This window comes from Dipteris shenzhenensis, chromosome 6, assembly GCF_047967505.1.
Source record: "Dipteris shenzhenensis isolate YYH24624 ecotype China chromosome 6, Dip_SZ_1.0, whole genome shotgun sequence".
NCBI lineage: Eukaryota > Viridiplantae > Streptophyta > Polypodiopsida > Gleicheniales > Dipteridaceae > Dipteris > Dipteris shenzhenensis.
Genome location: NC_141601.1, coordinates 208,480 through 231,788, shown reverse-complemented (window position 1 = coordinate 231,788; position 23,309 = coordinate 208,480). Strand labels below are relative to the sequence as shown.

The following is a 23,309-nucleotide window of genomic DNA, read 5'->3' as shown; positions in this document are numbered from 1 at the left end:
CAAAACCCCAGAGAATGTAAGAAAGAATGCATGCTTTGACTCACAAATGGAGAGGAAGTTTTGGAATACGTATAGCACACTGGGAGTTTCCATATCTGATGCTGTTTATAACTGGCCAATTATTCCAGGAGACTTCTCAACTAGGGAATGCCAAATTCATCCTTTTTTGCATGTACTCCATAGTGATGATAAAATGAAGTCCAATCTCACCCTACTCCAAATAAGGACAGTGATGAACTTAGTTATATCCAGCTCTGGGTCTGACTAAGATATTGCAGCACCAGAATATGAGAGTTTAAATCCATATGCAAAGATATGAGAGTTTAAATCCATATGCAAAGATAGATTCTCGGTAAGGGTCCCACCGACATGTATATTCCAAATGATGTAGGCCTCAGAAATATGAGAGCCACGTCTGGCTTAATTCGCTTTAAGGTAGGATTGACAAGTTTAAGAGAGCTAACAGAACTCGTACTAGGCCTGGATGCCACCCTAAGATAAAACAGCTTGTAACAAAATGTGAAATTAAGTCAATATAGATACATATAAATGGAATTTTTTTTGTTTTACTTTGTCATCTATATTATCTTATTTTGCATTGAATAGCTGGCCTGAAGTATAGTTGATTGAAATTTGATTGTGCGGTTGAAGAAATGAATGTGCGACTAAAAAAGAGCTACTATCCATCATGCACAGTGGGGGTAAAGAAGCCCAAAAAAACTAACGAATTCAGTAGTGTTTCCTAATTGATACATATACTAGTCCTACTTCATAATGTAGCAGTGGTAATTGCTACATATTACTGCTATTTCATAATATAGCACGACGCTGCTGCACCATTAACCACTATGCTGCTGCTTAGAAGTGGCAGTTGCAGCCTGCCACATAGCTCTATCACTAGCACTGCTAACCACTACCTTCCAGTGCTATTTCAACGTATAGTGATAGATAGCAGTGCTATTCCATATTATATCAACGTTAACCACTAGGTTGCAAAGCTATTTCATAGAATATCAGTACATAGCAGTACTATTTCAATGCTAACTGCAGCTCAGCCATAGCACTACTATTTCAAAGTGTAGCAGTAGTAGGTGCTACATATCACCATGACATGGCAGTGGCAATTGGAACATTGGAGTATATTTGAAAGGTTAGCAGTGCTAGGTGCTGCATAGCAGTACCGCTCATATCGAAAAGACTAGCCTCTGGTCTAATTTGAGTATTTCCTAATATCTGATTGCTTGAATCTTTGTCATTAAGTGCCTCTAAAGAAGCTGTAGCTATGCTCCCTTGTGCATCTAGTGTTTATTTGCTTTTGCAAGAAACTTGCACTTAAGTGAGTAAAAGTTTTGGTTCTAAATGCATCCATTTAATTGAGCCGTAAAGTCCATTTTCAAAAAGTTCAAGAATCTGATATTGGAATTTAGTGGAGTAATCGCCTTGGAATCATACAATTCAAACAAACAATTTAACAGAAAAGGCAGGTAATATAACTAACACACCAAGAACTTACCTCTAGCACTGCTTTCATTGTCCACAATAAGCCCAATATAACAATGCCATTAACAGAAAACGTCACCTGCAATAAAATAAGAACCCGAATACTGTTAAGGCAACTTTACAAAAGAAGTCATTGCATTAATAAAAGCCAACACCTCTCTTTTCTGTCTCACCTCCCTTTTCTTTCAAGTGACAGCCTTCTGTCTAGTCATGTTTGTTTCTCCCCCCCATGAAAAGACTTCTATTAAGAATGAAAAAGTCCCCAAGAGCAATGCCCATGGAAGATATACATCATGCATAGTATGAGAAACAAAATACCCTGATTGGGCCAAAAACCTGCTCATCAAGAGCCAGTAAAGCACCAGGGTTGAGGCTGAAAGTGTCATCTCAACCTTGTGGTGACTCCAAAAAAAAAAGGGGAGCCACTCCACTCCGAAAAAACAGTCCTCTTGGCACAAGCGACTCGGGATGACCCCTGCATGCTCACCCAAATGGCCATAAAAGTGTGTATAGTATCAGTCCAAATTGATTCTGTGCTGGACTCTGTTTTGACCAATCCCTAGCAAAAGGCATTTATTTCTGTCCAACAGTAGGCACACAGCCCAAAACTGTTACTAGCAGCCACACCTGGCCACACAGTCCTCCACAACTGCTTCCAGTGCCCACAAGGCCACTTATCTACTTAGAGCAGAGAAAGAAAGCATATACACACCGCCAGCATCAAAGGAAGCTTCCATTGAGAATGGAATCTTCAACCATAGATGGTGAGTCACCCTGCAAAACAAAGGTCCTGAACCTGTAAGCTACATCATTAATCTTTTCTGAAACTTAAAAAGGCCCATAATACCTCATGCTTAACTTGGGGAAGAATTGGTCTTTGCCCCTTCTATTTTTCGGCCTAGCCTTTTCAAAACTGCAAAAGAACTCAATCACCATTGGCAAACTCTAGTGCACGGCGATGGTGATCAGCTGCTATTTTTTACTTTGCCTGAGTCTTCTGGAGATATTGCTTCACTTTCTGATATGCCATATCCATGCTCTCAACATACTTGTCAGCCTCAAAAATCTTATCCTTAGTATGCAAGATGGGCAGGACTTGCTTCCCTCCTTCCACTATCTCAAATGGAGCCTTACCAGTGAAATATGCACAGTATTGTTATAAACAAACTCCAATAATGGCAAATACTGCTCCCATTGTGTCTTATGCTCAGACACACAACATTTCAGCAAATCAAGTATAGTGAAATTAGCCTCTTCGGACTGCCCATCTGTTTGAGGATGAAAAGAAGATGAGAACTTCAAAGTAGTGCCCATATTCTCAAAAGCGCTCTCCAAAATAGACTCGTCATGCACGGATCTCTGTCACTAATGATAGACTGAGGCATCCCATGATATATAACATGTTATGCATGAACGATCTTGCCATGTGATCCGTTTTTATTTTCTTCCTCACTAGAATGAAAGCTTGCTGAGCTGGCATATCCATAGGCCATCATTGCCCGTAGGTGTCCTAGGAAGATCAAAATCCAGGGCAATGCTCTCCCACGGTCTATCTGGAATAGGCAACGGATGTAACAATACAGGTGCCTTCTGTCAATCAACATTGACCTTCTAAAAGATGGTGCATGTTCTAACAAAGGCATCCACATCCCGTTTGAAAGCTGGCCAATACAAAAAGTGCTCCACTACCTTCACAATGCAATGCCTCTATGCCCTGCATAACTCTCTATCAAAACCTTAGGCCTCAACTAATTTGTGGCGCAAAGGCGACCATGCATCATGAGAAAGCCATCCCTGAGAGTAGTGGTCGTGAAGCTCTCACCATTAGACAGCTGGTCATAGATTCTTGCAAAATCCTCATCCTGAGCATACTATTCCTTCATTGCATCCAGCTCATGGTGGTATGCAATGGACATTGCTGAAACCTTGGGTTTCCTTGACAATGCATTGGCCACAACATTCTTTTTCCCTCAACATGCACAATCTGAAAGTGAAAGATGGATAAAAGTTGGCCCAATGCATATGCTTCTCAAACAACTTGGATTGAGTAAGGCAATATCTGAGGGACTGATGATCTGTCTGAACTGTAAATCAGCCCCGAGCAGATAATGTTCCAAACAGAAAGAGCATGAATTACAGCAGCAACTCTTTCTCTTAAATCCCAAAATGTCTCTCAGCATCGCAAGATTCTACTCTCATCATCCATCCTGCATTAGAACTACTCCAAGGCCGTTCTTCCCACATGCATCACATTGGAGTTGCTTTTTTGCACTCCTTGGGAACTGCCACGTGCCTTCCCTAAGCATTTATTGTTGACGGTCTTCTATAGACATTAATAAACTCTCATGATTGGCCACACTTTGGCCAAGATTTATGGTTCAATACGAACGGCCACACACAAACCCATGGACAGAGGGCTCTAGGTCAGACAGGCTTTTGGAGACAGCACTACACCCTAGACCACATCTTCACCCAGAGGGCTATCATTGAGGAGGGGAGGTCGAGACGTCAGAACGTATACGCTCACTTTGTCGACTTTCGAAAGGCCTTCGACACTGTCCCACGATCCCGCATGATTAGGAGGCGACTGAAGATGCAAATTCCAAAGATCTTGATTTGGGGAGTGATGAGCTCGTCAGAGGGAGAGTTGTGCCCCAGGAGGCCTATCGGATTGGGTTGAGAGCACGATCGGGGTGAAGCAAAGATGTCCCCTTTCACCGACTCTTTTCAGACTCTACAGTGATGAGATCACATCCTTTATAGACCACCTAGGAGACAAGGGATCACTACTTATGATACAGATACTACTATATGCGGATGACATAGTCCTCATATCATCTTCAGCAGAGGGACTACATAGACATTTAGAGGCCCTAGAGGTGTTCTGTAGAGAAAGAGACTTGACAATTAACCTTGGGAAGACCAAGGTTATGATCTTCAATGGCTAACGAGCATACTTCACTAACAGAGCTTCACTTACCAAGGGATAATCCTCATATCATCTTCAACAAAGGGACTACATAGACATTTAGAGGCCCTAGAGGTGTTCTGTAGAGAAAGAGACTTGACAATTAACCTTGGGAAGACCAAGGTTATGATCTTCAATGCCTCACGAGCATACTTCACAAAGCTTCACTTACCAAGGGGAGTCAGTGGAGAAGGTGCAGTCCTACAGATACTTGGGGGCAGTTTTCATAGGACCAGTCTTCACGATGACCCACGCAGCCAAAGAACGACTCACACAAGGACGGGGCGCTCTAGCCTGAATAGAGAGATAGTGCTTCCAAGCTCACTTTTAGGATCCACCAATGAAAGGCTAGCTTTTCGACCAGCTGCCATGTATGCAACACACTTCTGGGGGGGTGATCTCCCGGCGACAAAGTGGAAGAAATTTGAGAGGCTATAGGTGACCATGGGGATCTAGGATGATTCGGAGTAAGCCCTCATTCCAACATCAGATCATAGAGGCAAAGTTTGCTATGACACCACTTCAGGTTGATGCCATCTTTTAGACAGTGACTCTTCTCCATAGAGTATGAGAGCTACCCAGCTAGAGATTGCCGAGGCTCGCACTACAGTCATCTAGATGATTGGCAAAGAGCAGAGGCAGCACATCATGGAATGCACTCGTGTCCCCACGGTTTGCCAGACAAGGTATTTAGATGGACCGGCTCCCCCCATTTCAGTATAGCATGGATGCAAAACCAAAGTCGATCCCACGAGATGAGATTAACCGTATCATACAGTTAGACCTCCTCCAGCTCTATATGTCTCGAACTTGGGGGGGAACTAGGGATTGCCCACCAAGATTTAGTTCTATCACGACCATTTCCTAAGGTATCGAAGGATGGACTCATCATGAGGCCCCAGCACCTCAAGGCCAGAGATGTCTCACACGCGCTGAGGACTGCTATTGGACAAATGCGAGCTGGTCCCATCAGCTGAGGATTGAGGCAAAGAGAGCTGCAGGTATACCCACAAAGCAGCGGACTTGCTGATTGTGCACGATGGGGGAGGTTGAGACAGAGGACCATTTTCTATGCGCTTGCCCAGCCTATTATAAGATCCGGGGACAATATCACTGCCTCTTCCAAGAGGGACACAGCTTTGGTCCATTCTCACATCTAATCCACTTCTAGGACCAGGCCTGTATTGGACTATACCTAATGGAAATGCGACGACAAAGAGAGATCCTACTGTCACAGATCAAAGAGCAGCAAGAGATGACCATGCCACAAGATACTGAGGTAGACCAAGCATAGAGGCAGGTCACGGACTTCTATGCATTTGAGTAATCTCCAGGACACAGTGGAGTGGAGGAGGAGGAGATAGTTGATATGAGGACAGTATGGATCAGGGGAGAGAGCAGACACGATGCCACTGAGCAAGGGACCCATAGACCGACACGAAGTGAGACAAGAGCACACACGATTGAGGCCTGACTTATCTCAGTTCTCCTCAGAGGAGATCGCCAAAGACAAGGCATCACCCTTGACATAGCACATCAGATCCACAGATCGAGGAGACCACATCCTACTCCACAGTGCGAGACAGCCCGACAGACAGATCCGGGATACCTTCACAGCACATCGGAGAGCTACCATGCTTTCGGGTTTCGGCTTCTGAGTCTCAAACCTCAACTTCCATTTGAGCTTATATTTGAGTTTTTTTTTGTTTGAGCTTTTGTGCTCCGTATCTTAGCATAGCATTTAGCAAAAGAGCCTTAGCATACCCTTTGCTTTTGCTTCAGCCCCATGAGGCTTGTATGAGCTCTCTTTTCAAGTGTACTTTGTCCCAAAGGCCCGCGAGGCCTTCTGAGGACATCTCTCTCTCTCTCTCTCTCTCTCTCTCTCTCTCTCTCTCTCTCTCTCTCTGCCTGTGAGGCCTTCTGAGGACGTTAATCTCTCTCTCTCTCTCTCTCTCCCGATACGAAATCCTTGCTTTTTGATACATTGGTGAGACCAGCTGCGATGTATGCAGCTCCTTTCTGGGCAGGAGACCTCGGCGCTGCAGATTGGAGACGAGTAGAGAGGTTACAGATCATCATGTTCTCTCGGCTCATTAGGGCCAAGGCTACAGTTCCGCACGAGATCATGCTAGCAGAGTTTGGAGCTACTCCCCTTGCATTGGATGCAGCGTTTCAGTCGGTCATGTATTTGCATAGGGTTAGGGAGTTTGGAGACTCAGCAGCAGGCAGAGCTCGGTTGCCATGGTTAGCACTTACATCTTCTATGGAGTTGGCACGATCTGGGGCCCGATACTGCTGGTACTTCAGACTCACTAGGTGGCTCACATCTCTTGGACTAGACATGGATAGACTGCCTCCCTTCCGATACAGCATAGATGCCCCTCATCTTGAGTTGACTCACCACGAGCTTAGCCAGGTCACGAGAGCAGACTTGCTGCAGCTTCATACGTATCGCACTTGGATTTATCCCACGCAGCTTCCGACGAAGATGGCCACATATCGTGACCACTTCCTTCGGATCTCAGAGGATGGATTTGTCATTCCACCAAGCTATACAGGTATCCACATGTCCCACTCACTGAGGATTGCCCTTGGCCAGCTTAGAGTCTCTTCGCATCAGCTCGAGATAGAGGCTGGTAGGATGCGACGCATGGAGGATGGACGGCGACCAGGCCGAGAGACCAGGATCTGCCCTTGTTGCACCATGGGAGAGGTGGAGTCAGAGGAGCACTTCATTTGCAGATGCCCGCTATATTATGAGCTCAGAGGTAGATTCCACTGTCTCTTCACGGATGGCTTTGGACCTCTCTCACGAGTGATGGACTACGAGGATCAGCATTGCCTAGCTCTTTATGTCAAGGAGGCCACTATGCTTCGACGAGACTACCTCAGAGACCATCAGCACAGACCGGAGCGTGATAGAGCCCAGCCTGATAGAGCTCAGGCACACAACGCTATACCAGAGGATAGAGACCAGGAGGAGCACGAGGAGGTCAGAGCTCACACAGGACACATGCCTCCACCCTGTGGATGTACATATGAGATGGTTTGTAGACGCCGCAGGATCTTGTTACATAGGGGACGTACTCGTCGCTTCATCTCCAGTCGATCCAGGATGATGGCAGCTTTTCGGAGGAGACTTACTCATGGAGATCTCGCCCCACCAGCCGCTCACCTCACCTTTGCTCAGATTTGTACTCTCATAGCAGGAGGCAGAGTCGATGGACAGGATTTCCAGTATTATTTTGGTTCTCAGACTCCGTGACACCTGGACTAGGTGTAATGGGTACCAGCCCCCTTCAGGCTAAGGGCCAATGAAACTGGCGTCTACACAGAAGTCTAGAGTGGTTATACTAGCCTTGCTAAAATATAGATATAGAAGCATAGTGTGATAGCTTATGAAAGCTGCAGCTAGAGGATAAAGAGCTGAGTTACCATACATACGACTACGAAATTGTTATCTATCCTACGTCAATCAGGAAGTGGCATCACTACATTTATAGGGTGACTTTAAGGTCAAACCATATAACTCTCAAATACTTCCTCTCTCAGCCCAAAACAGAAAAGTGGCTTGTCATCGTGCAAAACTATGAGAAATAGAATATATGTGGCTGGTTCACTTTCAGAATGATGGATCCTCAAGCTGTCACACTATTCAGGACTTATAGGACCCTAACTCTCTGGACCATCCAAATTATAAGCTTTATAGTGGACTGATGGGGTACCATGACAGGATTTATCCTGTTGAAAGCTCAGTTTTCAAGTTATTGGTAATGCAGGAGTTGCATTCTTCACCTTTGGCAGGTCATACAGGGCTATTCAAGACCTATGAGAGGGTGAAACAAAGTTTTTACTGGGAGGGACTATGGAAGGATGTTTACAGGTATGTTGAAGTCTTTGTCAATAATCTCAAGGGTAATCTTGCAATAGATGTGTGAAAGCCTTTGCAATGACAGATCCCCTCTGTTTGAACAGAAGGCTTTCACCTTCCATTCTCCACACCAACTGAGAATTCATGTACAAACAACCATCCCGTAGTAATCTATTGAAGATCCCCAATGGAGTATGTTGAGAATATATAACCTAGAACCCTTTGCATTGGCATATTGTACTCATCCCCCCATTTTGCACCCAGGGGCGGTTTCCTTGCATCTAGTTTACTTTGTATTTAGGCTCAGATTTGACATTATGTACTTTCACTTGCATTGTATTGCGTAGCACTTAGAAGATATTCGACGATGCCTCTTCTTTGTGGCACGTTGATTTTGTGCTATCTTGTATGCAGAGTTCTTGATGTCCCATGGGCCCATTTTGGCCTTTAGTGGACAATAATACACTTTCTTTCTTTCTTTCTCTCTCTTCGACACAGTTTCACTTACCAAGGGGAGCCGGTAGAGATCGGGCAGTCCTACACTTATTTAGGAACAGCCTTCACGGAACCAGTTTTCACGATGATTCATGCAGCCAAGGGCACGGCTTACACGATGTTAGGGAGATCTTGCCCGATGAAAGCAACAATGCTTTTGGTCACACTTCCAGGATCCTCCAACAAAGGGATGGCTATTTAATACACTAGCGAGGCCAATAGTAATGTATGCAGCACCCTTCTGGGAGAGTGATCCCTTAGCAACTGATATGAGAAAGTCCATTGCGCAACTGATGACGTGGCATGCTACACACCGGTCCACCAATGACACTTTGAGGATCCCTACAGATTGTGCTACTTGAAGGCACATACATAACATGTGGCCGGACTCTGCAAGGGAGCAACACAATTTACATATCGGGCTCGCAATGGATGGCGTGAACTCTATCCATTATTAAGCTGGTCATATATTTCAGCAAATTGCTCATCTTCTGCATAGTAATCCTTCATTGCATCCAACTCATTGTGATAAGCAATTGTCACAGCTAAAACTTGTGGCTTCCTGGACAAAGCATCTGCAACCACATTCTTCTTACCTTCAACATGTACAATCTGAAAATGAAACATTGACAAGAAGTTTGCCCAGCTCATGTGCTTCTCGGACAGCTTAGATTGCGTCAAAAAGTAGCGCAAAGACTGATAATCCGTTGATAGGCCTTATGAGTTGAGTGATGCATTCCTTGGAGCTGCACCAACAAGAGCAAACACACCAAGCCGTGGCCAGCAAAACCTGGTTGACAACCACCACCCTGGATGCAAGGTCCTGTTGGAATTATCGCCATAATTCATGGCATTGACCAATGTATGACTAATAAGTGGGTTAGGGGCACTTTTCCCTAATTAGAGTTTTTTTTTCGTAACCGCAGTTAGTATACCCAACTCCAAGTAGTAGTTAGTAGTTGGGTTGTTGTGAATCTCTCTTTTGCAATACAACTGACATTGCTCTCCTTTCAGCACACACCCTTTACTTAACATTTGGTATTAGAGCAATCGAGCTCTCGGACCTGCTTAGCTCTTAGCTTCATCGTCAAGCTACAGCTCTCGCCTGTACGTTTCTGTCTGTACAGCTCCCGTCAGTCCGTACGTTGTACAGAAGACTAAGCTGTTCATCCGTAAACCAAGCTACTCTACCTGTACAAGCACCGTCTGTACAAACGCGGTCCGTACAAGTGCAGCTCCATACCTGTTTTGCATGTCATCCGTACCTGGTACAGATTTCGTACGCTGTCGTACAGCTCTGAGTACCTACCCATACATCTCTACGTCAGTTGTCCGTACAATCTGCTGACAACATGTGCCACCTACCGTACAACCTGCGCGTATAACGACGTCAATTATCACTACAACAACCTACGTCATTCCGTTCGTGAAGTGTGAGCCATTGTTTGGCAGATCTGTTGGAGCAGAAATTTGGGGCTTTTGTAGGAAATTTGCAATTTTGGTCAAAATTTGGGGCTTTTGGGAAATTTGCCCTCTTTTGATAGATTGAGTAACATTGCAGACATATGCCATCTTTTGCAGTGTCATTTTGGGAGTTTTTTGACATTTGCAGGACATTTGGGTGCATTTTGAGCCTTTGATAGGCTGAGACAGCAAGCTGTCCTTTGGTTTTGGACACCCATTTTCCTATATTTGGGGCTTTTGGACTTTTTGCAGGTGTTTTGCAGCGAGATCCAGCAGAGATTCAAGTGAATTTATGCTTGTGGACTGTTGCATTTTGAGCCATTGATTGGCTGTTTTTTTAAGAAGTGGGCAGTTTGCATCAATATCCCAGCAGGGATTTGTGTTGTGCACCTTCATTCCTAGAAAGGGAATTTTTTGGTTGGTATTTGCTGCAATTTCTCTGGCACTTAAGGCCCAGAACAATCCCAATGAAGTGTTTGGAGTCCTCACACAGGAGGATAAGTTGGATGGTACCAACTACTCCCTAGTTTTATGGTTCACAATATCCTGGCTGGCAAACAATTATGGGACTATGTCAATGGGGATGAGCCAGGCCCAAAGAATATGGTTGCACCTGCCAGTCCTCCTCAACAAGGTGGAGGAAGGGGTAGAGGACAAGCTCAAGGTGCAGGACAAGTGCTAGGTACAGCAGCTGCTATGAAGCGGTGGCTCCTACACAAGATCAGAAAAGGTGGGATTCACGTGAAGCGCTAGCACTTTCAGCTATCTCCCTTTCTGTCAAAAGGTTTATCATTCCGCACATTCGGTCATGCAAGACTCGAAGGCAGCTTGGGATATTTTGGAGAGTATGTTTTCAGCCCGCAATGATGCTAGAGAGTTGACTCATACTCGTATGGATGAGGGTGACTCTATGTTTGAGCACGTCACTAAACTTCAAGATTTGAGAGAGTAATTGTTGAATAGTGATGAGATCATTCCAGATTCAGAGATGGTCACTACCACTCTGAATTCTCTTCCTGATTCCTATCTTAGCTTTCACACTCATTGAATTTGTCATTAGGGGGGGTGGCAACCCTCTCACTTTTCATGAATTGATAGGACTTTTGTTGCAGGAAGAACAAACCAGAAAAAACATGGTTTCATGAGCTGGTGAACATGCAATGCTTTCGAAATTCAAGCCCGAAGGGAAGGGCAGCATAAGCAGCATGCAAATACCTCAAGGACCGTTGGTTTCCGTAATGGAAGTTCAAAAAGCTCAAGAAGAGTTTTTGTTTCATCGGTAGAGCCGATTGATGGCTCTTCGGCTAGCACTGATGTTACCCAAAATGGAGAGATGGCCAAGCTGGCTGATCAAATAGCAGAGGAGTTCTCTGATTGTTTTAGGGATGAGTTACCTTATGGGTTATCTCCAGAGCCGAATGTTCAGCATAAGATTGAACTAATCCCCAGGACAGAACTTGTAACTAGACCTCCCTATAGATTAAGTTTTACCGAAGAAGCGGAGGTACGAAGACAACTAGAAGAATACCTCAAGCTGGGGCAGATTCAACCCAGTTTCTCACCTTTTGCTTCGCCAATGTAATTTTAAAAAAAAGAAAGTTGATACTTTTCGCCTCCATATAGATTACAGAGCATTGAATAATATCACTATTAAGCATAGGTATCCGATGGCATGGATCGATGATTTGTTAGATGCATTACATGCGGCCGTAATTTCCAGTAAGATAGATCTTAAATGTGGCTACCATCAGATCCATATTAGAGCTGAGATGTGCATAAAACCGCCGTTTGGACTTACCAATGCTCGAGCTACATTCGTCATGCTTATGAATGATTTACTACATCCGTGTATCGGAAAGTTTGTAGTACATTTTATTGACGATATTCTTATGTTCAACAAAAGTATTGCTGAGCATCACAAACACTTAAGAACAGTGTTCCATACTTTGAGGAAAGCCAGTCTTTATGTAAATAAAAAGAAAACTATACTGTGTATGGTAAGACTTGAATATTTAGGATTCATTATTACTCTCGAGGGGATAGAAATGGATCCAAAGAAAGTGGCTGCAATACTGACTTGGCCTATCCCTCAGAGTTTGACTGCTTTGCGATCATTCTTGGGATTTGTCCAATTTTATCGAAAGCATATCGAAGGATATTCCGAAATAGTATCGCCATTGACTAATCTGACCTCATATAAAGCACCTTTTATATGGGGATAGAATCAACAGGAGAGTTTTAACACCATAAAACAAGTTGTGGTCTCAGGTCCGGTGTTAAAAATAGTTGATCCCCAGAAACCGTTTTTCCTTGAAACCGATGCAAGTGGCATTGCGGTAAGAGTAGTTCTCCTCCAAGAGGGAAGGCCAGTAGCCTTTGAAAGCAAGAAGCTTTCTCCCTCTCAACAAAATTGGCCAACTCATGAATTAGAGTTGTATGCTGTTATCCATGCTCTGAAAACATGGAGACATTATTTATATGGATCAGAGTTTTATGTGCTTGGCTTGACCACTAGGCTGTGAGGCACTCCCTTTGCTAATCCACTTCTTCTTAAACCCAATTTTCTTCGGGTACTCATACCGAGTCCCAACCTGCACAAACCCACTTGGTCTGTTCCCTTTCGCATCCTCATAGTTCAAGGCTATGGCAATTGCTTCATCTAGCGCGTTCACATACCTTGCCCGAACTTCCATCTTGATCCGTTCATTCAGTCCAAAGATAAAATCTTTTACTTGGATTGACTGAGGTAGAGGTTCATAAACTTTCATTACACTTTCTCTGAACTTATCAGTGTGTTCCGCCACTGATAAATTTCTCTGACGAAGGTTTCGATACTGATCCCAAGCTCAGGATGCTTCGTCAGGAGGTAAGAAGTGTTTTCTAAATTCTTTTTTAAACCCCTCCCAAGTAGTGGATGCCACTCCATCTTTCTGTTGTTTTATCCACCACCTATCCCCTACCTCATTAAACATATGGGTGGCCTCGCGGATTTTCTTCATATCATTCTTGATTTCACAAATGGCGAAGGCCTTGTCCCATTTGTGTAACAAGGTCTCTATGATATCAGAACTACGGTCACACATCCGACTAGAATACTTTTCTGGCCTATAATTGGTAATATTAGGCACCTTAGGCCTCCTAGGCTCGACCGTATGAACACTAGATTCAGGCTCCATTGGAGCTTTACCCTTCTCTTCACGAGATGGTCTAGCAGACATACTATGAACCATTTTTCTAAGCTCAGATGGCCCTACATTTGCTTGTAATTATTGCGCTAAAATTTGTTGCAAGGCATCCTCTAATAATACAATTCTACTAGACAGTGTATGGCCTGCTAGGCGCGACACCTGCAGGGTCGTCCGGACTCCCGACTCTACAGGATCCACCCTAGAAGCTTCTTCTTCTACTTCCATTTAAGTCGATGGGTGTTTTTTTTTTTTTTTTTAATAATGAATAAAACACCGCCTAAAACTCTATTCACAAACTGCTTTTCAATCTCACAACCACAAAAGGTGTCTAAACAGGCGTAACCACCAACTGAAGATAGCTGAGAACCAAGATGAATATCTTTTTCCTATACTAGGGAAATATCTGCAATCTCAAATAATTCAAAGGCATAAAGAAATAGAAAGCTCCCTGGTCCAAACTTCAGTGTTCAAGCTCCTGATCGCCTCTATTCGACACCACGCCACTTCAATACATCCAAATCCACTCAAAAGCGCCTCTAAACTGATTTTCCGTCAAGTTTCGTCAATATTCGAACGGAAAAAAACCGGATTCCGTCACTGATGGACGGAATTCTCATGACGATGAGATTCGACTTCACCCAATAGTCAACAAGCCTTCGTATATAACACACAAAACCAATATTTCTGAAATCTGAAATCCTGACAGTAATATTATGGGATTAAGACCTCCGTCACCAGCGGACCCCCAAAAAAAAACTCCTGCTCCACCCAAAAAATTGGCCCAGCCACTATCACGTCGAGGTAATCATAATTAATTCCGATTTGCTGAGCCACCACACAAAGGTTCTCTAAGGTCGTCAGCTAATCAACGGAACCCGTAGTGCACGCCTTCGTTAACGTTCATTATCCCAACGTTGATGCACCAGACACGAACGACCGGTTAGTCAAGGGGTTGTAGTTGTTATAGCGTGACTAACTGCAGAAACCCGCTTGGGCGTTGTTGGGTATGATGAGCTTGATGCGCTCGACTTCTGCCTGCATGAGAGCTTTCTTGTGCACATCTAGCGACGAATTCTTGCCGTTAGGCTGTGCTACCAAAACAGAGACGCTAGAGGCTTGTCGGTTCTTGAGCCTGATAATTCCTTGTAAGGTCTATTACTCATTACACTCTAGCAGGTCTTCCGTTGGGTATCACGATGACCAGCCACCGTCCCACGCTCTGATACCAAATGTCACACATCTATTAATGTACAACCTATTCAATCCTCCCTAGCCAACAATCAATCACAAGGCAGGCACTCAATTTTCCTCCCAGCCAATTCTTGGTGACAGCAAACTCTCAGAATGACACACACACGTGAAGGCTCCAGCTTGCATATTCCACCAAGCCCCAATTCCCTAGATGGATCTAGTATGCCACATGTCTACATTCTAGGGTACCTCTTAAATGCATATTTACTACCCCTCTCTTGGGATATCAATTTATTCACTTGCCCCTAGGCACATTTCCCACTTAATGCATTTAAGACCCATAGCCTTAGACCCATCTAGTCAGTGCCTTGTTACCCTCATCAAGGACCTTGACATTAACCCCTTTGACTATTTACATGAAGCCCAAATAAATATAATACAAACATTGATCCTTTACAAAGGAAAATGTCGACTAACCCTTCCGAGGTCATGTTGCCTCAACTTGAGCGTAACACTATTATTGGGGGCGTAGAGGTTGAGGAATCCAAACTTACTTCCCCCAATCAAAAGAAGCATCCACAAGGCTCTAGAGGGGAGGATAACTCCATGTCCAACAACCAAGGGGAGAAAAGAGTCCGAAATTGACATTCAAGGGGTGGAATCCACCCTGCACTTCTCCTTGTTCGAGAGAGAGGTCACCTTGACCTTCATCTTCATCATACCCTTCGTTGAGGGTTCGCAGATCTATGTCTCCTAGTGGGTCTTTTTGCCCAATCCTATGTTGTTGTTGATGCCCTCTCTGGGACTGTAGATCGTCATCTGCTCCTCCTTTTTGGGGTGGGAGGACGCCCTCATTTTTGTTGGGTGGTCCTTTGATTTTGGACAACAGGTCGTGGCCATCAGGTCGTGGCCATGCTCTTCTCCTCTTTGTGGCGGGAGGAAGCCATTTCTTGGCATGTCTTTGTTTTCTGCTCTTCAATTTTGCCCGTCGTGGGGGTGCAGATCTTGGTCTACCTCTCCTCTTGTGGACGGGAGAATGCCTCGATGCAGGACATTGTTATTTGCAAATACTCTGAGGAGGAGTTGAAGGCCTGTGGGTCGCGGAAGTTCTGGTTGCTCCCACTAATGTTGCACATCACCCGGTTCAGGACGCTAGTGCTCCAATTGCAGCCCTAGCTGCAGCTTCTCCCCCTGACTCGGTGGTAGCCCCTCTCCTTGACCAGCCACTTTATAATATTTCTCCGAAGTCCGACTAGAGAGGCCCCCACAGCTTTCCAGGATCATGGCATTTCAGAGCAATCCCTTCCCTCAGCTCCCCTCTTGGATAGGAAAAGGGGTTGTGTACACTATTGATCCGCTTCCCTCTGAAGGGATTCTTTGGTTTACAAAACTCTTTCGCAGCCCTGGCAGATCTCACGGACTTCCCAGAGGACTTTGTGCCTTTTACTTTTGGTGAGACAATGGTTGGGGTTTCTGTTGACAGGGTGTCTTCTTCCCTAGGTGGACGAGTACTTTCCCCCGTGGATTTCCCTCCACTTAGCTCCCTCCCTCGCTCATTAAGCAGGAGGTCTTCCCCCATTGATGGGTTCGTTTCCGCCACTAGGTCAGGTAAGATGTTCCATGCTACTTCCTCCCGTCGATGAGGATTGTTTATTGGAACATACAAGGACTTGGTGGTGTCCCTCATCGCCGCCGCAAACAACTGATCCGGATTCATTCAGAAGCACAAACTAGATGCCATAGATTGCGCAATCAGGTAAATTACTTTCAGGCCACACTTTTTGGTCACCTGCTTTGGCACTCATTGTCTAAAGAAAAAGCCCTCTGGACGCTGAAGCATGATATGATCATCTGATAAATTAGGGTCCAACGCAAGGACCCTAACTCTAGCAACCCCATGAGACTTGATCGCCTCTGGAGCTATCAAGGGCAAACCAGGGAAGGGGGGATCTCAGTGACAATCCCAAAGTAATCGGGAGTAGGCAATGGTAAACTTGGGGGAGACCGGAAAATCTGACGAAAAGCAAGAACCCCACCTCCTCCACAAGGTCAAAGCCCAGCAAGAAGGGGTCAAATAAATTTTTCTATGCCCCAAGTACAAGTACCCAACTTTGAGCACAGTGCTCACAACCTCTGGTGAATCAAATATCAAATACGACCTGGAAGAAACCTCGACCCAGTCAGCGAACATCTTTAAGTCGAAGGGTGAGTTCTGGTGGTAGCACCGAAAGCACCCAGTCTCTGGCTTGTGACCTGGAAGGGTGACACCCATAGATGCATGCGATCAACGTGGTAGAGCTTTCAAGCTCTACATCCTTCTTGAGTTGCTACAACTCGTCTTCTGAGAATGTAACTATTTTCATGGCCGCGGTGGAAGCCAGTTAGAATTGGCTAATTCGAAATCCATCACCAATCGAGGTGGGAAGACCGATTCAAACCGATTTGAATGATCCGTCCGTCACTTCTACTGCAAAAAGAAAAGGCGATGAAGGGAGGAGGGGCTGAAACAAAGAGGAGCCAGAAGAAGGGGGGCAGGGGGAGGGGCAAAGACAAAAAGAAGGGGTGCTGAGAGGGAGGCGGGGAGGAGGAGAGGAAGGGGCAGGGAAGGGAAGACGAGGGGGCGGGAAGAGGGGGCTGAGGAGGCGGAGAGGGGCGAAGAAGGGGAGGGGGGAGGGGCGGAGGTAGGAGAGGTGGGGAGGGGAATGAGGGAGGCGGAAAGGGAATCGGGGAAAGGGAGGGGGGGGGGGGGGGGGGGGGTAGGAGAGGCGGGGAGGGGAGGGGGCTGAGGGAGGCGGGTAGGGGGGCGAGTTAGGGGCGGGGGTAGGGGCAGTGGTAGGGAGGCGGGAAGGGGGCTGAGGGAGGTGGGGTTAGGGGGCGGGGTAGGGAGGGGGCTGAGGGAGGCGGGGGTAGGGGCGGGGATAGGGAGGGGGGGAGGGGAGGGGACTGAGAGGGGTGGGGAGAGGGCAGAGAGGGGCGGGGTAAGGGAGGCGGGGAGGGGGCTGAGAGAGGCGGGTGAAGGAGAGGAGGGAGGGAGGGGCTGAGAGGAAGGGGGCTGAGGAGAGCAGCAGGGAGGTGTATGAGGAGGAGCAGCAGCTCTAGCGGTTGAGAGTGAGTCAGACTTTGACTAGCTTTCACTGTAAAATGGACTCCAAAATTAGTCATAAGGCTTTTAGAAAAGATTTAATGACAGCTTTTGCCAATTTAGCAAACATACACAACACCGCAGTCTTTCTAGCAAACTCACCAACTCTGAGGAAATCATAGGCGGCAATAGATCCCTTGCAACCTTTGCTGCATTCTTGGATGCCCTTCCTATTACAGTGATTGCAACTCGAAAGAGGACCTCAAAATTGTCATCTTCGCCGTCTTGGTCATCTGGCTCTTCATTATACATGCACTTGATTCTTTCTCTTCCAAGTTTTCGACCCTGCACACATGGTCAAATATAATAATGCATACACAATCATTTTGCTAGATGTTTCCTGATACAACAAATCATCAAAAATAGTCAAATGGAAAGCATGTTCTCTAGAATTGTATCTGCTAGAATAATGGCTTTGACGACACCTACAGCTCACATCTTCCCTCACAGCTAGCTGTCATGCAGAAACCTGACTCACCTCAAGTCTAGGGCCTCTTTCCTTCCAAATACTCTTCACATAGTCTCTTTTCTTTCAAACATCTCCCCTTCCCTAACCACATACTGACCACCATGCGGGATGACTTGTATGATGAATTCAAGGGCTTCAGAAGGGCTTTGACAGATGCTCCAAAGCATTAGCCAGAATTATTGCGGCATGCCAAGACAGCATGGAAACGGACAATCATGAGGAAGAAACGACATTTCTTGGTAGACCAAAGGGAAAATATGCTACCTTCCTTATATCACAGCAATTTAATTGAATTTTTGTGCCTGTTACATCGCAAAGAAATCACTCGTTGCTGTTTCAGTTGGGGAGAATATGGTTGCAGCTCATATGATGGCCCTAACCACATCAAACAAGCAATCTCCACTATGAGAATGCCTGGAGAGTGGGAAAGGATGCATCATAAACGGAAGTAGTCGTTGATCATCAAGTTCCAAAATGCAAAAGCAAGACATGATGCCTTCGTGAAAGGAGCAAATGTGATGGGGACTCCTGTCTTCATTAAAGACAACCTCACACAAATGCAAATTGAGCAACAAAGGAGGGACTCAAGAAGTCCGAGGTAAGGCTAGGGGATGGAAGAGTCATTATCCAAAACCAAAAGGGGTCCCCTCCCGAATAGGAATATGTGGCATGTGAGGACCATAGGTGCTTTATTAGTTGCTTAGAAAGAACAGAAACAAGACTCTTGATCCTCACGAGGCAACTTCGCCAAGACTTCCCAAGGGAAAGTTCTCACAATCTACAAGGGAAAGATCTCGTAGTCTACACGGAAACACACCAAGCCAAGAGAGAGGCTTACCAATAGTACATAGATACACATGGCTATCTATACATTGGACAGAAGCCCGTACAAACGAGGGGGTATGAGGTCAAGAGGGCAGCAGTCTTATCTGACTCACATCCCTAGTCACAAGCCAATCTCACAGGCATGGATGAGCATGCTGATATGCGTGGATTCTGCTTTAGGAGAGCCCTCAGCCACAAATATGTGTATTGCAGCATGCTACTATGCAGGGAGTCCACAGTGAGGGGCTATCACCATTCTTGGAACTTTATGAGGACAGCAGCAATACATGCAACAAGAAGAGGCCTACTTCTTGGGGACTTCAATGCCACAACGAGGGATATGCGCACTTAAAGATTTTGAGTTTTGAAAGAATGGCATCTTACTCCCACAGTCCTTGATAGGAGAGCTCAGTTGCAGCTCAGATGACATACATGAAGGGAATGGTCATGTTCCTCCTTGGCTACGAGTTTGGGACCATGTCTTGCCCCTATGAAGGGAGAGTTGCTACACCGCCTCAAGCTTAGTCTCTACTAACCTGGAGGTTCTAGAACTGACACTTATCTCCGAGCATACCTACAAGAGGCTACTACGTCGCCACCAGTATAGATCCCTTAAGATCACCCCAAAGCTAGAGGCCAGTTATGTTTGTAGTTCTAGAACTGAAAGATTATGACATTGCCTCTGAATTCACTCATATTTTTGCACTCATGAGCAAGGCTCAAGGACCTAAGGCCGCCCTCATAAGGACTCTAAAGATAGTAGCTCCAGGAATGACAAGAAGATTAGGAATGGAAATGGGCAACAATCCAATAAGACGAATTGGACAATGAAGGACATCAATGGCTATGGCAGTTTCCTAGATACAAAGACATATGCTTAGCACAACTCAAAAATAGTTATTATTCTTGTCATGTGTACGACCACAAAAGTAGAATCATCCTTGTTACAAGAACCTCTGAGAGGAGATGGCAACAACAGTTGGTCCAACTATAGCCTAAGCCACAATAGTAGGATCGTTACAAGATACTCTAAGAGGAGATGGCCACAATAGTTGGTCCAATTATAGCCTAAAAGCCACAATAGTAGGATCGTTACGAGCAACTCTAAGAGGAGATGGCGACAATAGTTGGTCCAATCGCAGCCTCAGCCCTTGCCAAAATGACTTGTATTACCATAGAGGAGCTTGCGGATCAGCAGAATGGGAAACATTATGTTGCAGCTCCATGATTGGTCGTTAGAATGTCTTCATCCTAGGAGATACCGGGGCTCCCATAACATTATCCTTGCCAACACTACAAAAAGCACTTGCCTGACATTCTACCCTAAGGAGTCAGTACTGGAGCATTTCTCGGCTGAATTGTTGAGAGCAACATGGAGGCAAAAGTAGCCTTCCTGAAGAACTCCAGATGGGTATCAAGAAGACTCTCAAAATCACACCAAGAGAGACATCATCCTGGGTTGAGTTGTTGAGAGCAACATGGAGGAAAAAGTAGCCTTCCTGAAGAACTTCAGATGGGTAGTCAAAAACACTCTCAAAGTCACACCAAGAGAGGCATCATCCTAGGAGCTCGTGGTGGCACCAGTTTGACGTTATATCCAACTACAAGAATGCATTGAATTTGACCATTCTAAGAATTGGGTCCGATTTTATTGCATCAGGATGTTTCTCTGAGACCCTTAATTTCAACCATCCAACTAAATTGAGAATTATGTGACGTGGGCATGTCTATTTGGTCTACATCACTTCTGGCGTTGCACCATTACTAGAATTTCACAAGAGGGGGCATTGTTCAAGATTTTCAAGAGTTATTGTTTACTCCAAGCTTACCACTATCACAACCAAAGGATTTAGGATAGAACTACTTCCAGAAGCGTTATTGTCCAACAAGCAGAGCCAGAGTTGGAGGAGTTTCAAAGTAGGCTTCATCACTAAGCAACTCTCTATATGTAGCACCAATCCTTTTTGTCATTAACATAGTTAGGATCTGTGTGGATTACCACGTAATTAACAAGAATGGGTTTCCTATGCCCAGAATTGACTTCATCTTGGAATGGCTCAATCCTTTTGGTAATACCTTTGCATATGATTTTTCTAGAACAAAGTAGTATTGAATCTCTATGTGCTCTGTTAATATTGAATTCTTTACTTGGCCAGCACTAGAGCGTTTTATGAAACTCTAAAATCCTACGAAGCCATGTGGCACATTCTAAGCCGTTAGATCAACTGACCTATTATTAGCTACTTACAATATACTTAGCAGCTGGCCAAGCATTTTAGTTGCAATAGCTACATAGCTTTTGTTGTTGCAATGTAGGATGGTTGAATTATCCTTTCAAGAGCCCATATCCATTTGGACCACGTGTCTCCCTAAAGCGACTTGGAAGTGATTTAGTGTACCTTTTTAAAGCCCTCTCTCTCTCTCTCTCTCTCTCTCTCTCTCTCTCTCTCTCACACGCACATCTAATAGTCCATGTGGGAGTGCCCACGAGCATTCATACTCTGTTGTTTTAATTTCCCTTATTGAATGGAAAGACTCTTCTAGGAGGGAAAGGGATTGCAAGTGCACAGCAATGTATGGGAAAACCATCTTCTTGCGAGGTTGCGATTAAAGTTCCTGGGCACGTCAACTACATGCAGGGACATATCTCCGAAGGAATGGTAAGCACCTTTCTATACTTTGCCGACGATGGACCATAGCAATGAAAATTTCTTTGATGCTGGAGGGAAAATTCTTTCAAGGGAAGTTTAGGCAGCGCCGATCTTGTAGCTGCAGTGATTGAGATCAAAAGAGGAGGCCTTGCCCAGGGCAATGTAGCAGCCATCGCCCTATTCGCGAGTTGGTACTTAAGAAAATATTCGCAGCCCTCTAACCATTCGTTTTCCGATAGTTTCTCTAGCCGTAGGTACTCTTGCCCGGCTATCGAAGGACTTCCATAACCGAATGGGAAAAGGTGTTGCGTGCAGAACTAAGGCAAGAGCGACGTTTTGAATGAAAGGCAACATGTTGTTACCGTTCTCTTCAAGCTATCTGAACACATATGGAGCCACGTGTCAATTTGTAAACCTTGCATTTGAGGAAAACAAAGGGGGTCTCCGAAAACTTGCCAATGTGAGCCTGAGCGAATCTGCGTATGTCTTTGAGCGGGATGATTCCAACATTCTCAGATCGTTCAGTAGACTGTGGATAGCACAAAAAGACAACTATCATTAGAGGAAGTCCGAAGTAGAGCACGTAACATTCTCACTCTCCACGTAGCCAACAGTACGTGCCTCTCTAACCTCGGGAAAATAGGTGTTTGAACAATGTAGTAAGTCAAGCTTTTGTCAAGGCTATGTCAGTCTGGCCTTCATCTCTTCAAGGCCCTTGTTACAATTATGAGCTAGCCCATTCTTCAACACAAATCCATCTTGGTTCATCTATAATAGAAAATGACCACTCCGAATTGAATAGCCTCCAAGATTACTTGAAAGGAGAGAAGGTGCCGTGTATTTTCGGGTGCTAGTCACATCCAAGCTGTTCTTCGTCTTTGGAGATAATGGTCATCCACTTGACAGATAAGAGACTGTTTTAATTCATTTGTCAACATGTAGTGCCTTGTGCAAAGTGTTGCATTGCTTGGGAGGTCGTGAGGTGGCCGTAGGAGAGTATTTGCTTCGCTACAAAAGTGTGTAGGCAAAACAAAGAGCAAACATATAAAAAATTATTGTCGTAGTCCTCCTCCGATCTATCGATTAGCTTGCTGCAGTGCTCAAGTGGGAAAGAAGCTCCCTTATGCTCCTTGTTCTAAGGGTTGTCGATTATAGCGCACTTCATCTAATGGCAATAAAGTATGCCTACTAACATGCCCTTTGCCTTCAAATAGCCAAACAACTATGTGATGAACACAACCTTTGCCTTCAAACAACCAAACACCTCTATGATGAACACACCCTTTGCCTTCAAACAGCGAAACGCCTCTATGATGAAGTATGGCAATAAAGTAACACGCCCTTTGTGTTCAAGAGGCCAAACACCTCTGTGATGAAGAGGCTACCCCAACCCCTCTTGTCTTGTGTCATCACATAGCTTGAAAAGCTTGCTGGCCCTTTCCCTAGCTTGAAGCATCTTTCATTCATACTTTAGTGGGCTACGTGTCTATCCGACCGATGGTGTCTTGAATTGAATTGTTGCAAATACGGACGCTTCGTCATTGT

The 23,309-nt window shown here is 45.1% G+C and overlaps 1 protein-coding gene across 1 annotated transcript in view; it reads right to left on the bottom strand.

Moving 5' to 3' along the window:
- Positions 1–22,104, bottom strand: part of LOC147900609 (uncharacterized) — a 34,123-nt gene extending 12,019 nt beyond the window's left edge. Inside the window, exons 1-3 of the mRNA XM_087376354.1 lie at positions 21,782–22,104; positions 17,922–18,104; positions 1,514–1,579 (exon numbers count right to left, since the gene is read on the bottom strand). Of these exons, the coding sequence (XP_087232480.1) occupies positions 1,514–1,579; positions 17,922–18,104; positions 21,782–21,937 (405 nt within the window). The 5' untranslated portion in view covers positions 21,938–22,104. The remainder of the gene's footprint in view (positions 1–1,513; positions 1,580–17,921; positions 18,105–21,781) is intronic.
- Positions 22,105–23,309: the final 1,205 nt, after the last annotated feature.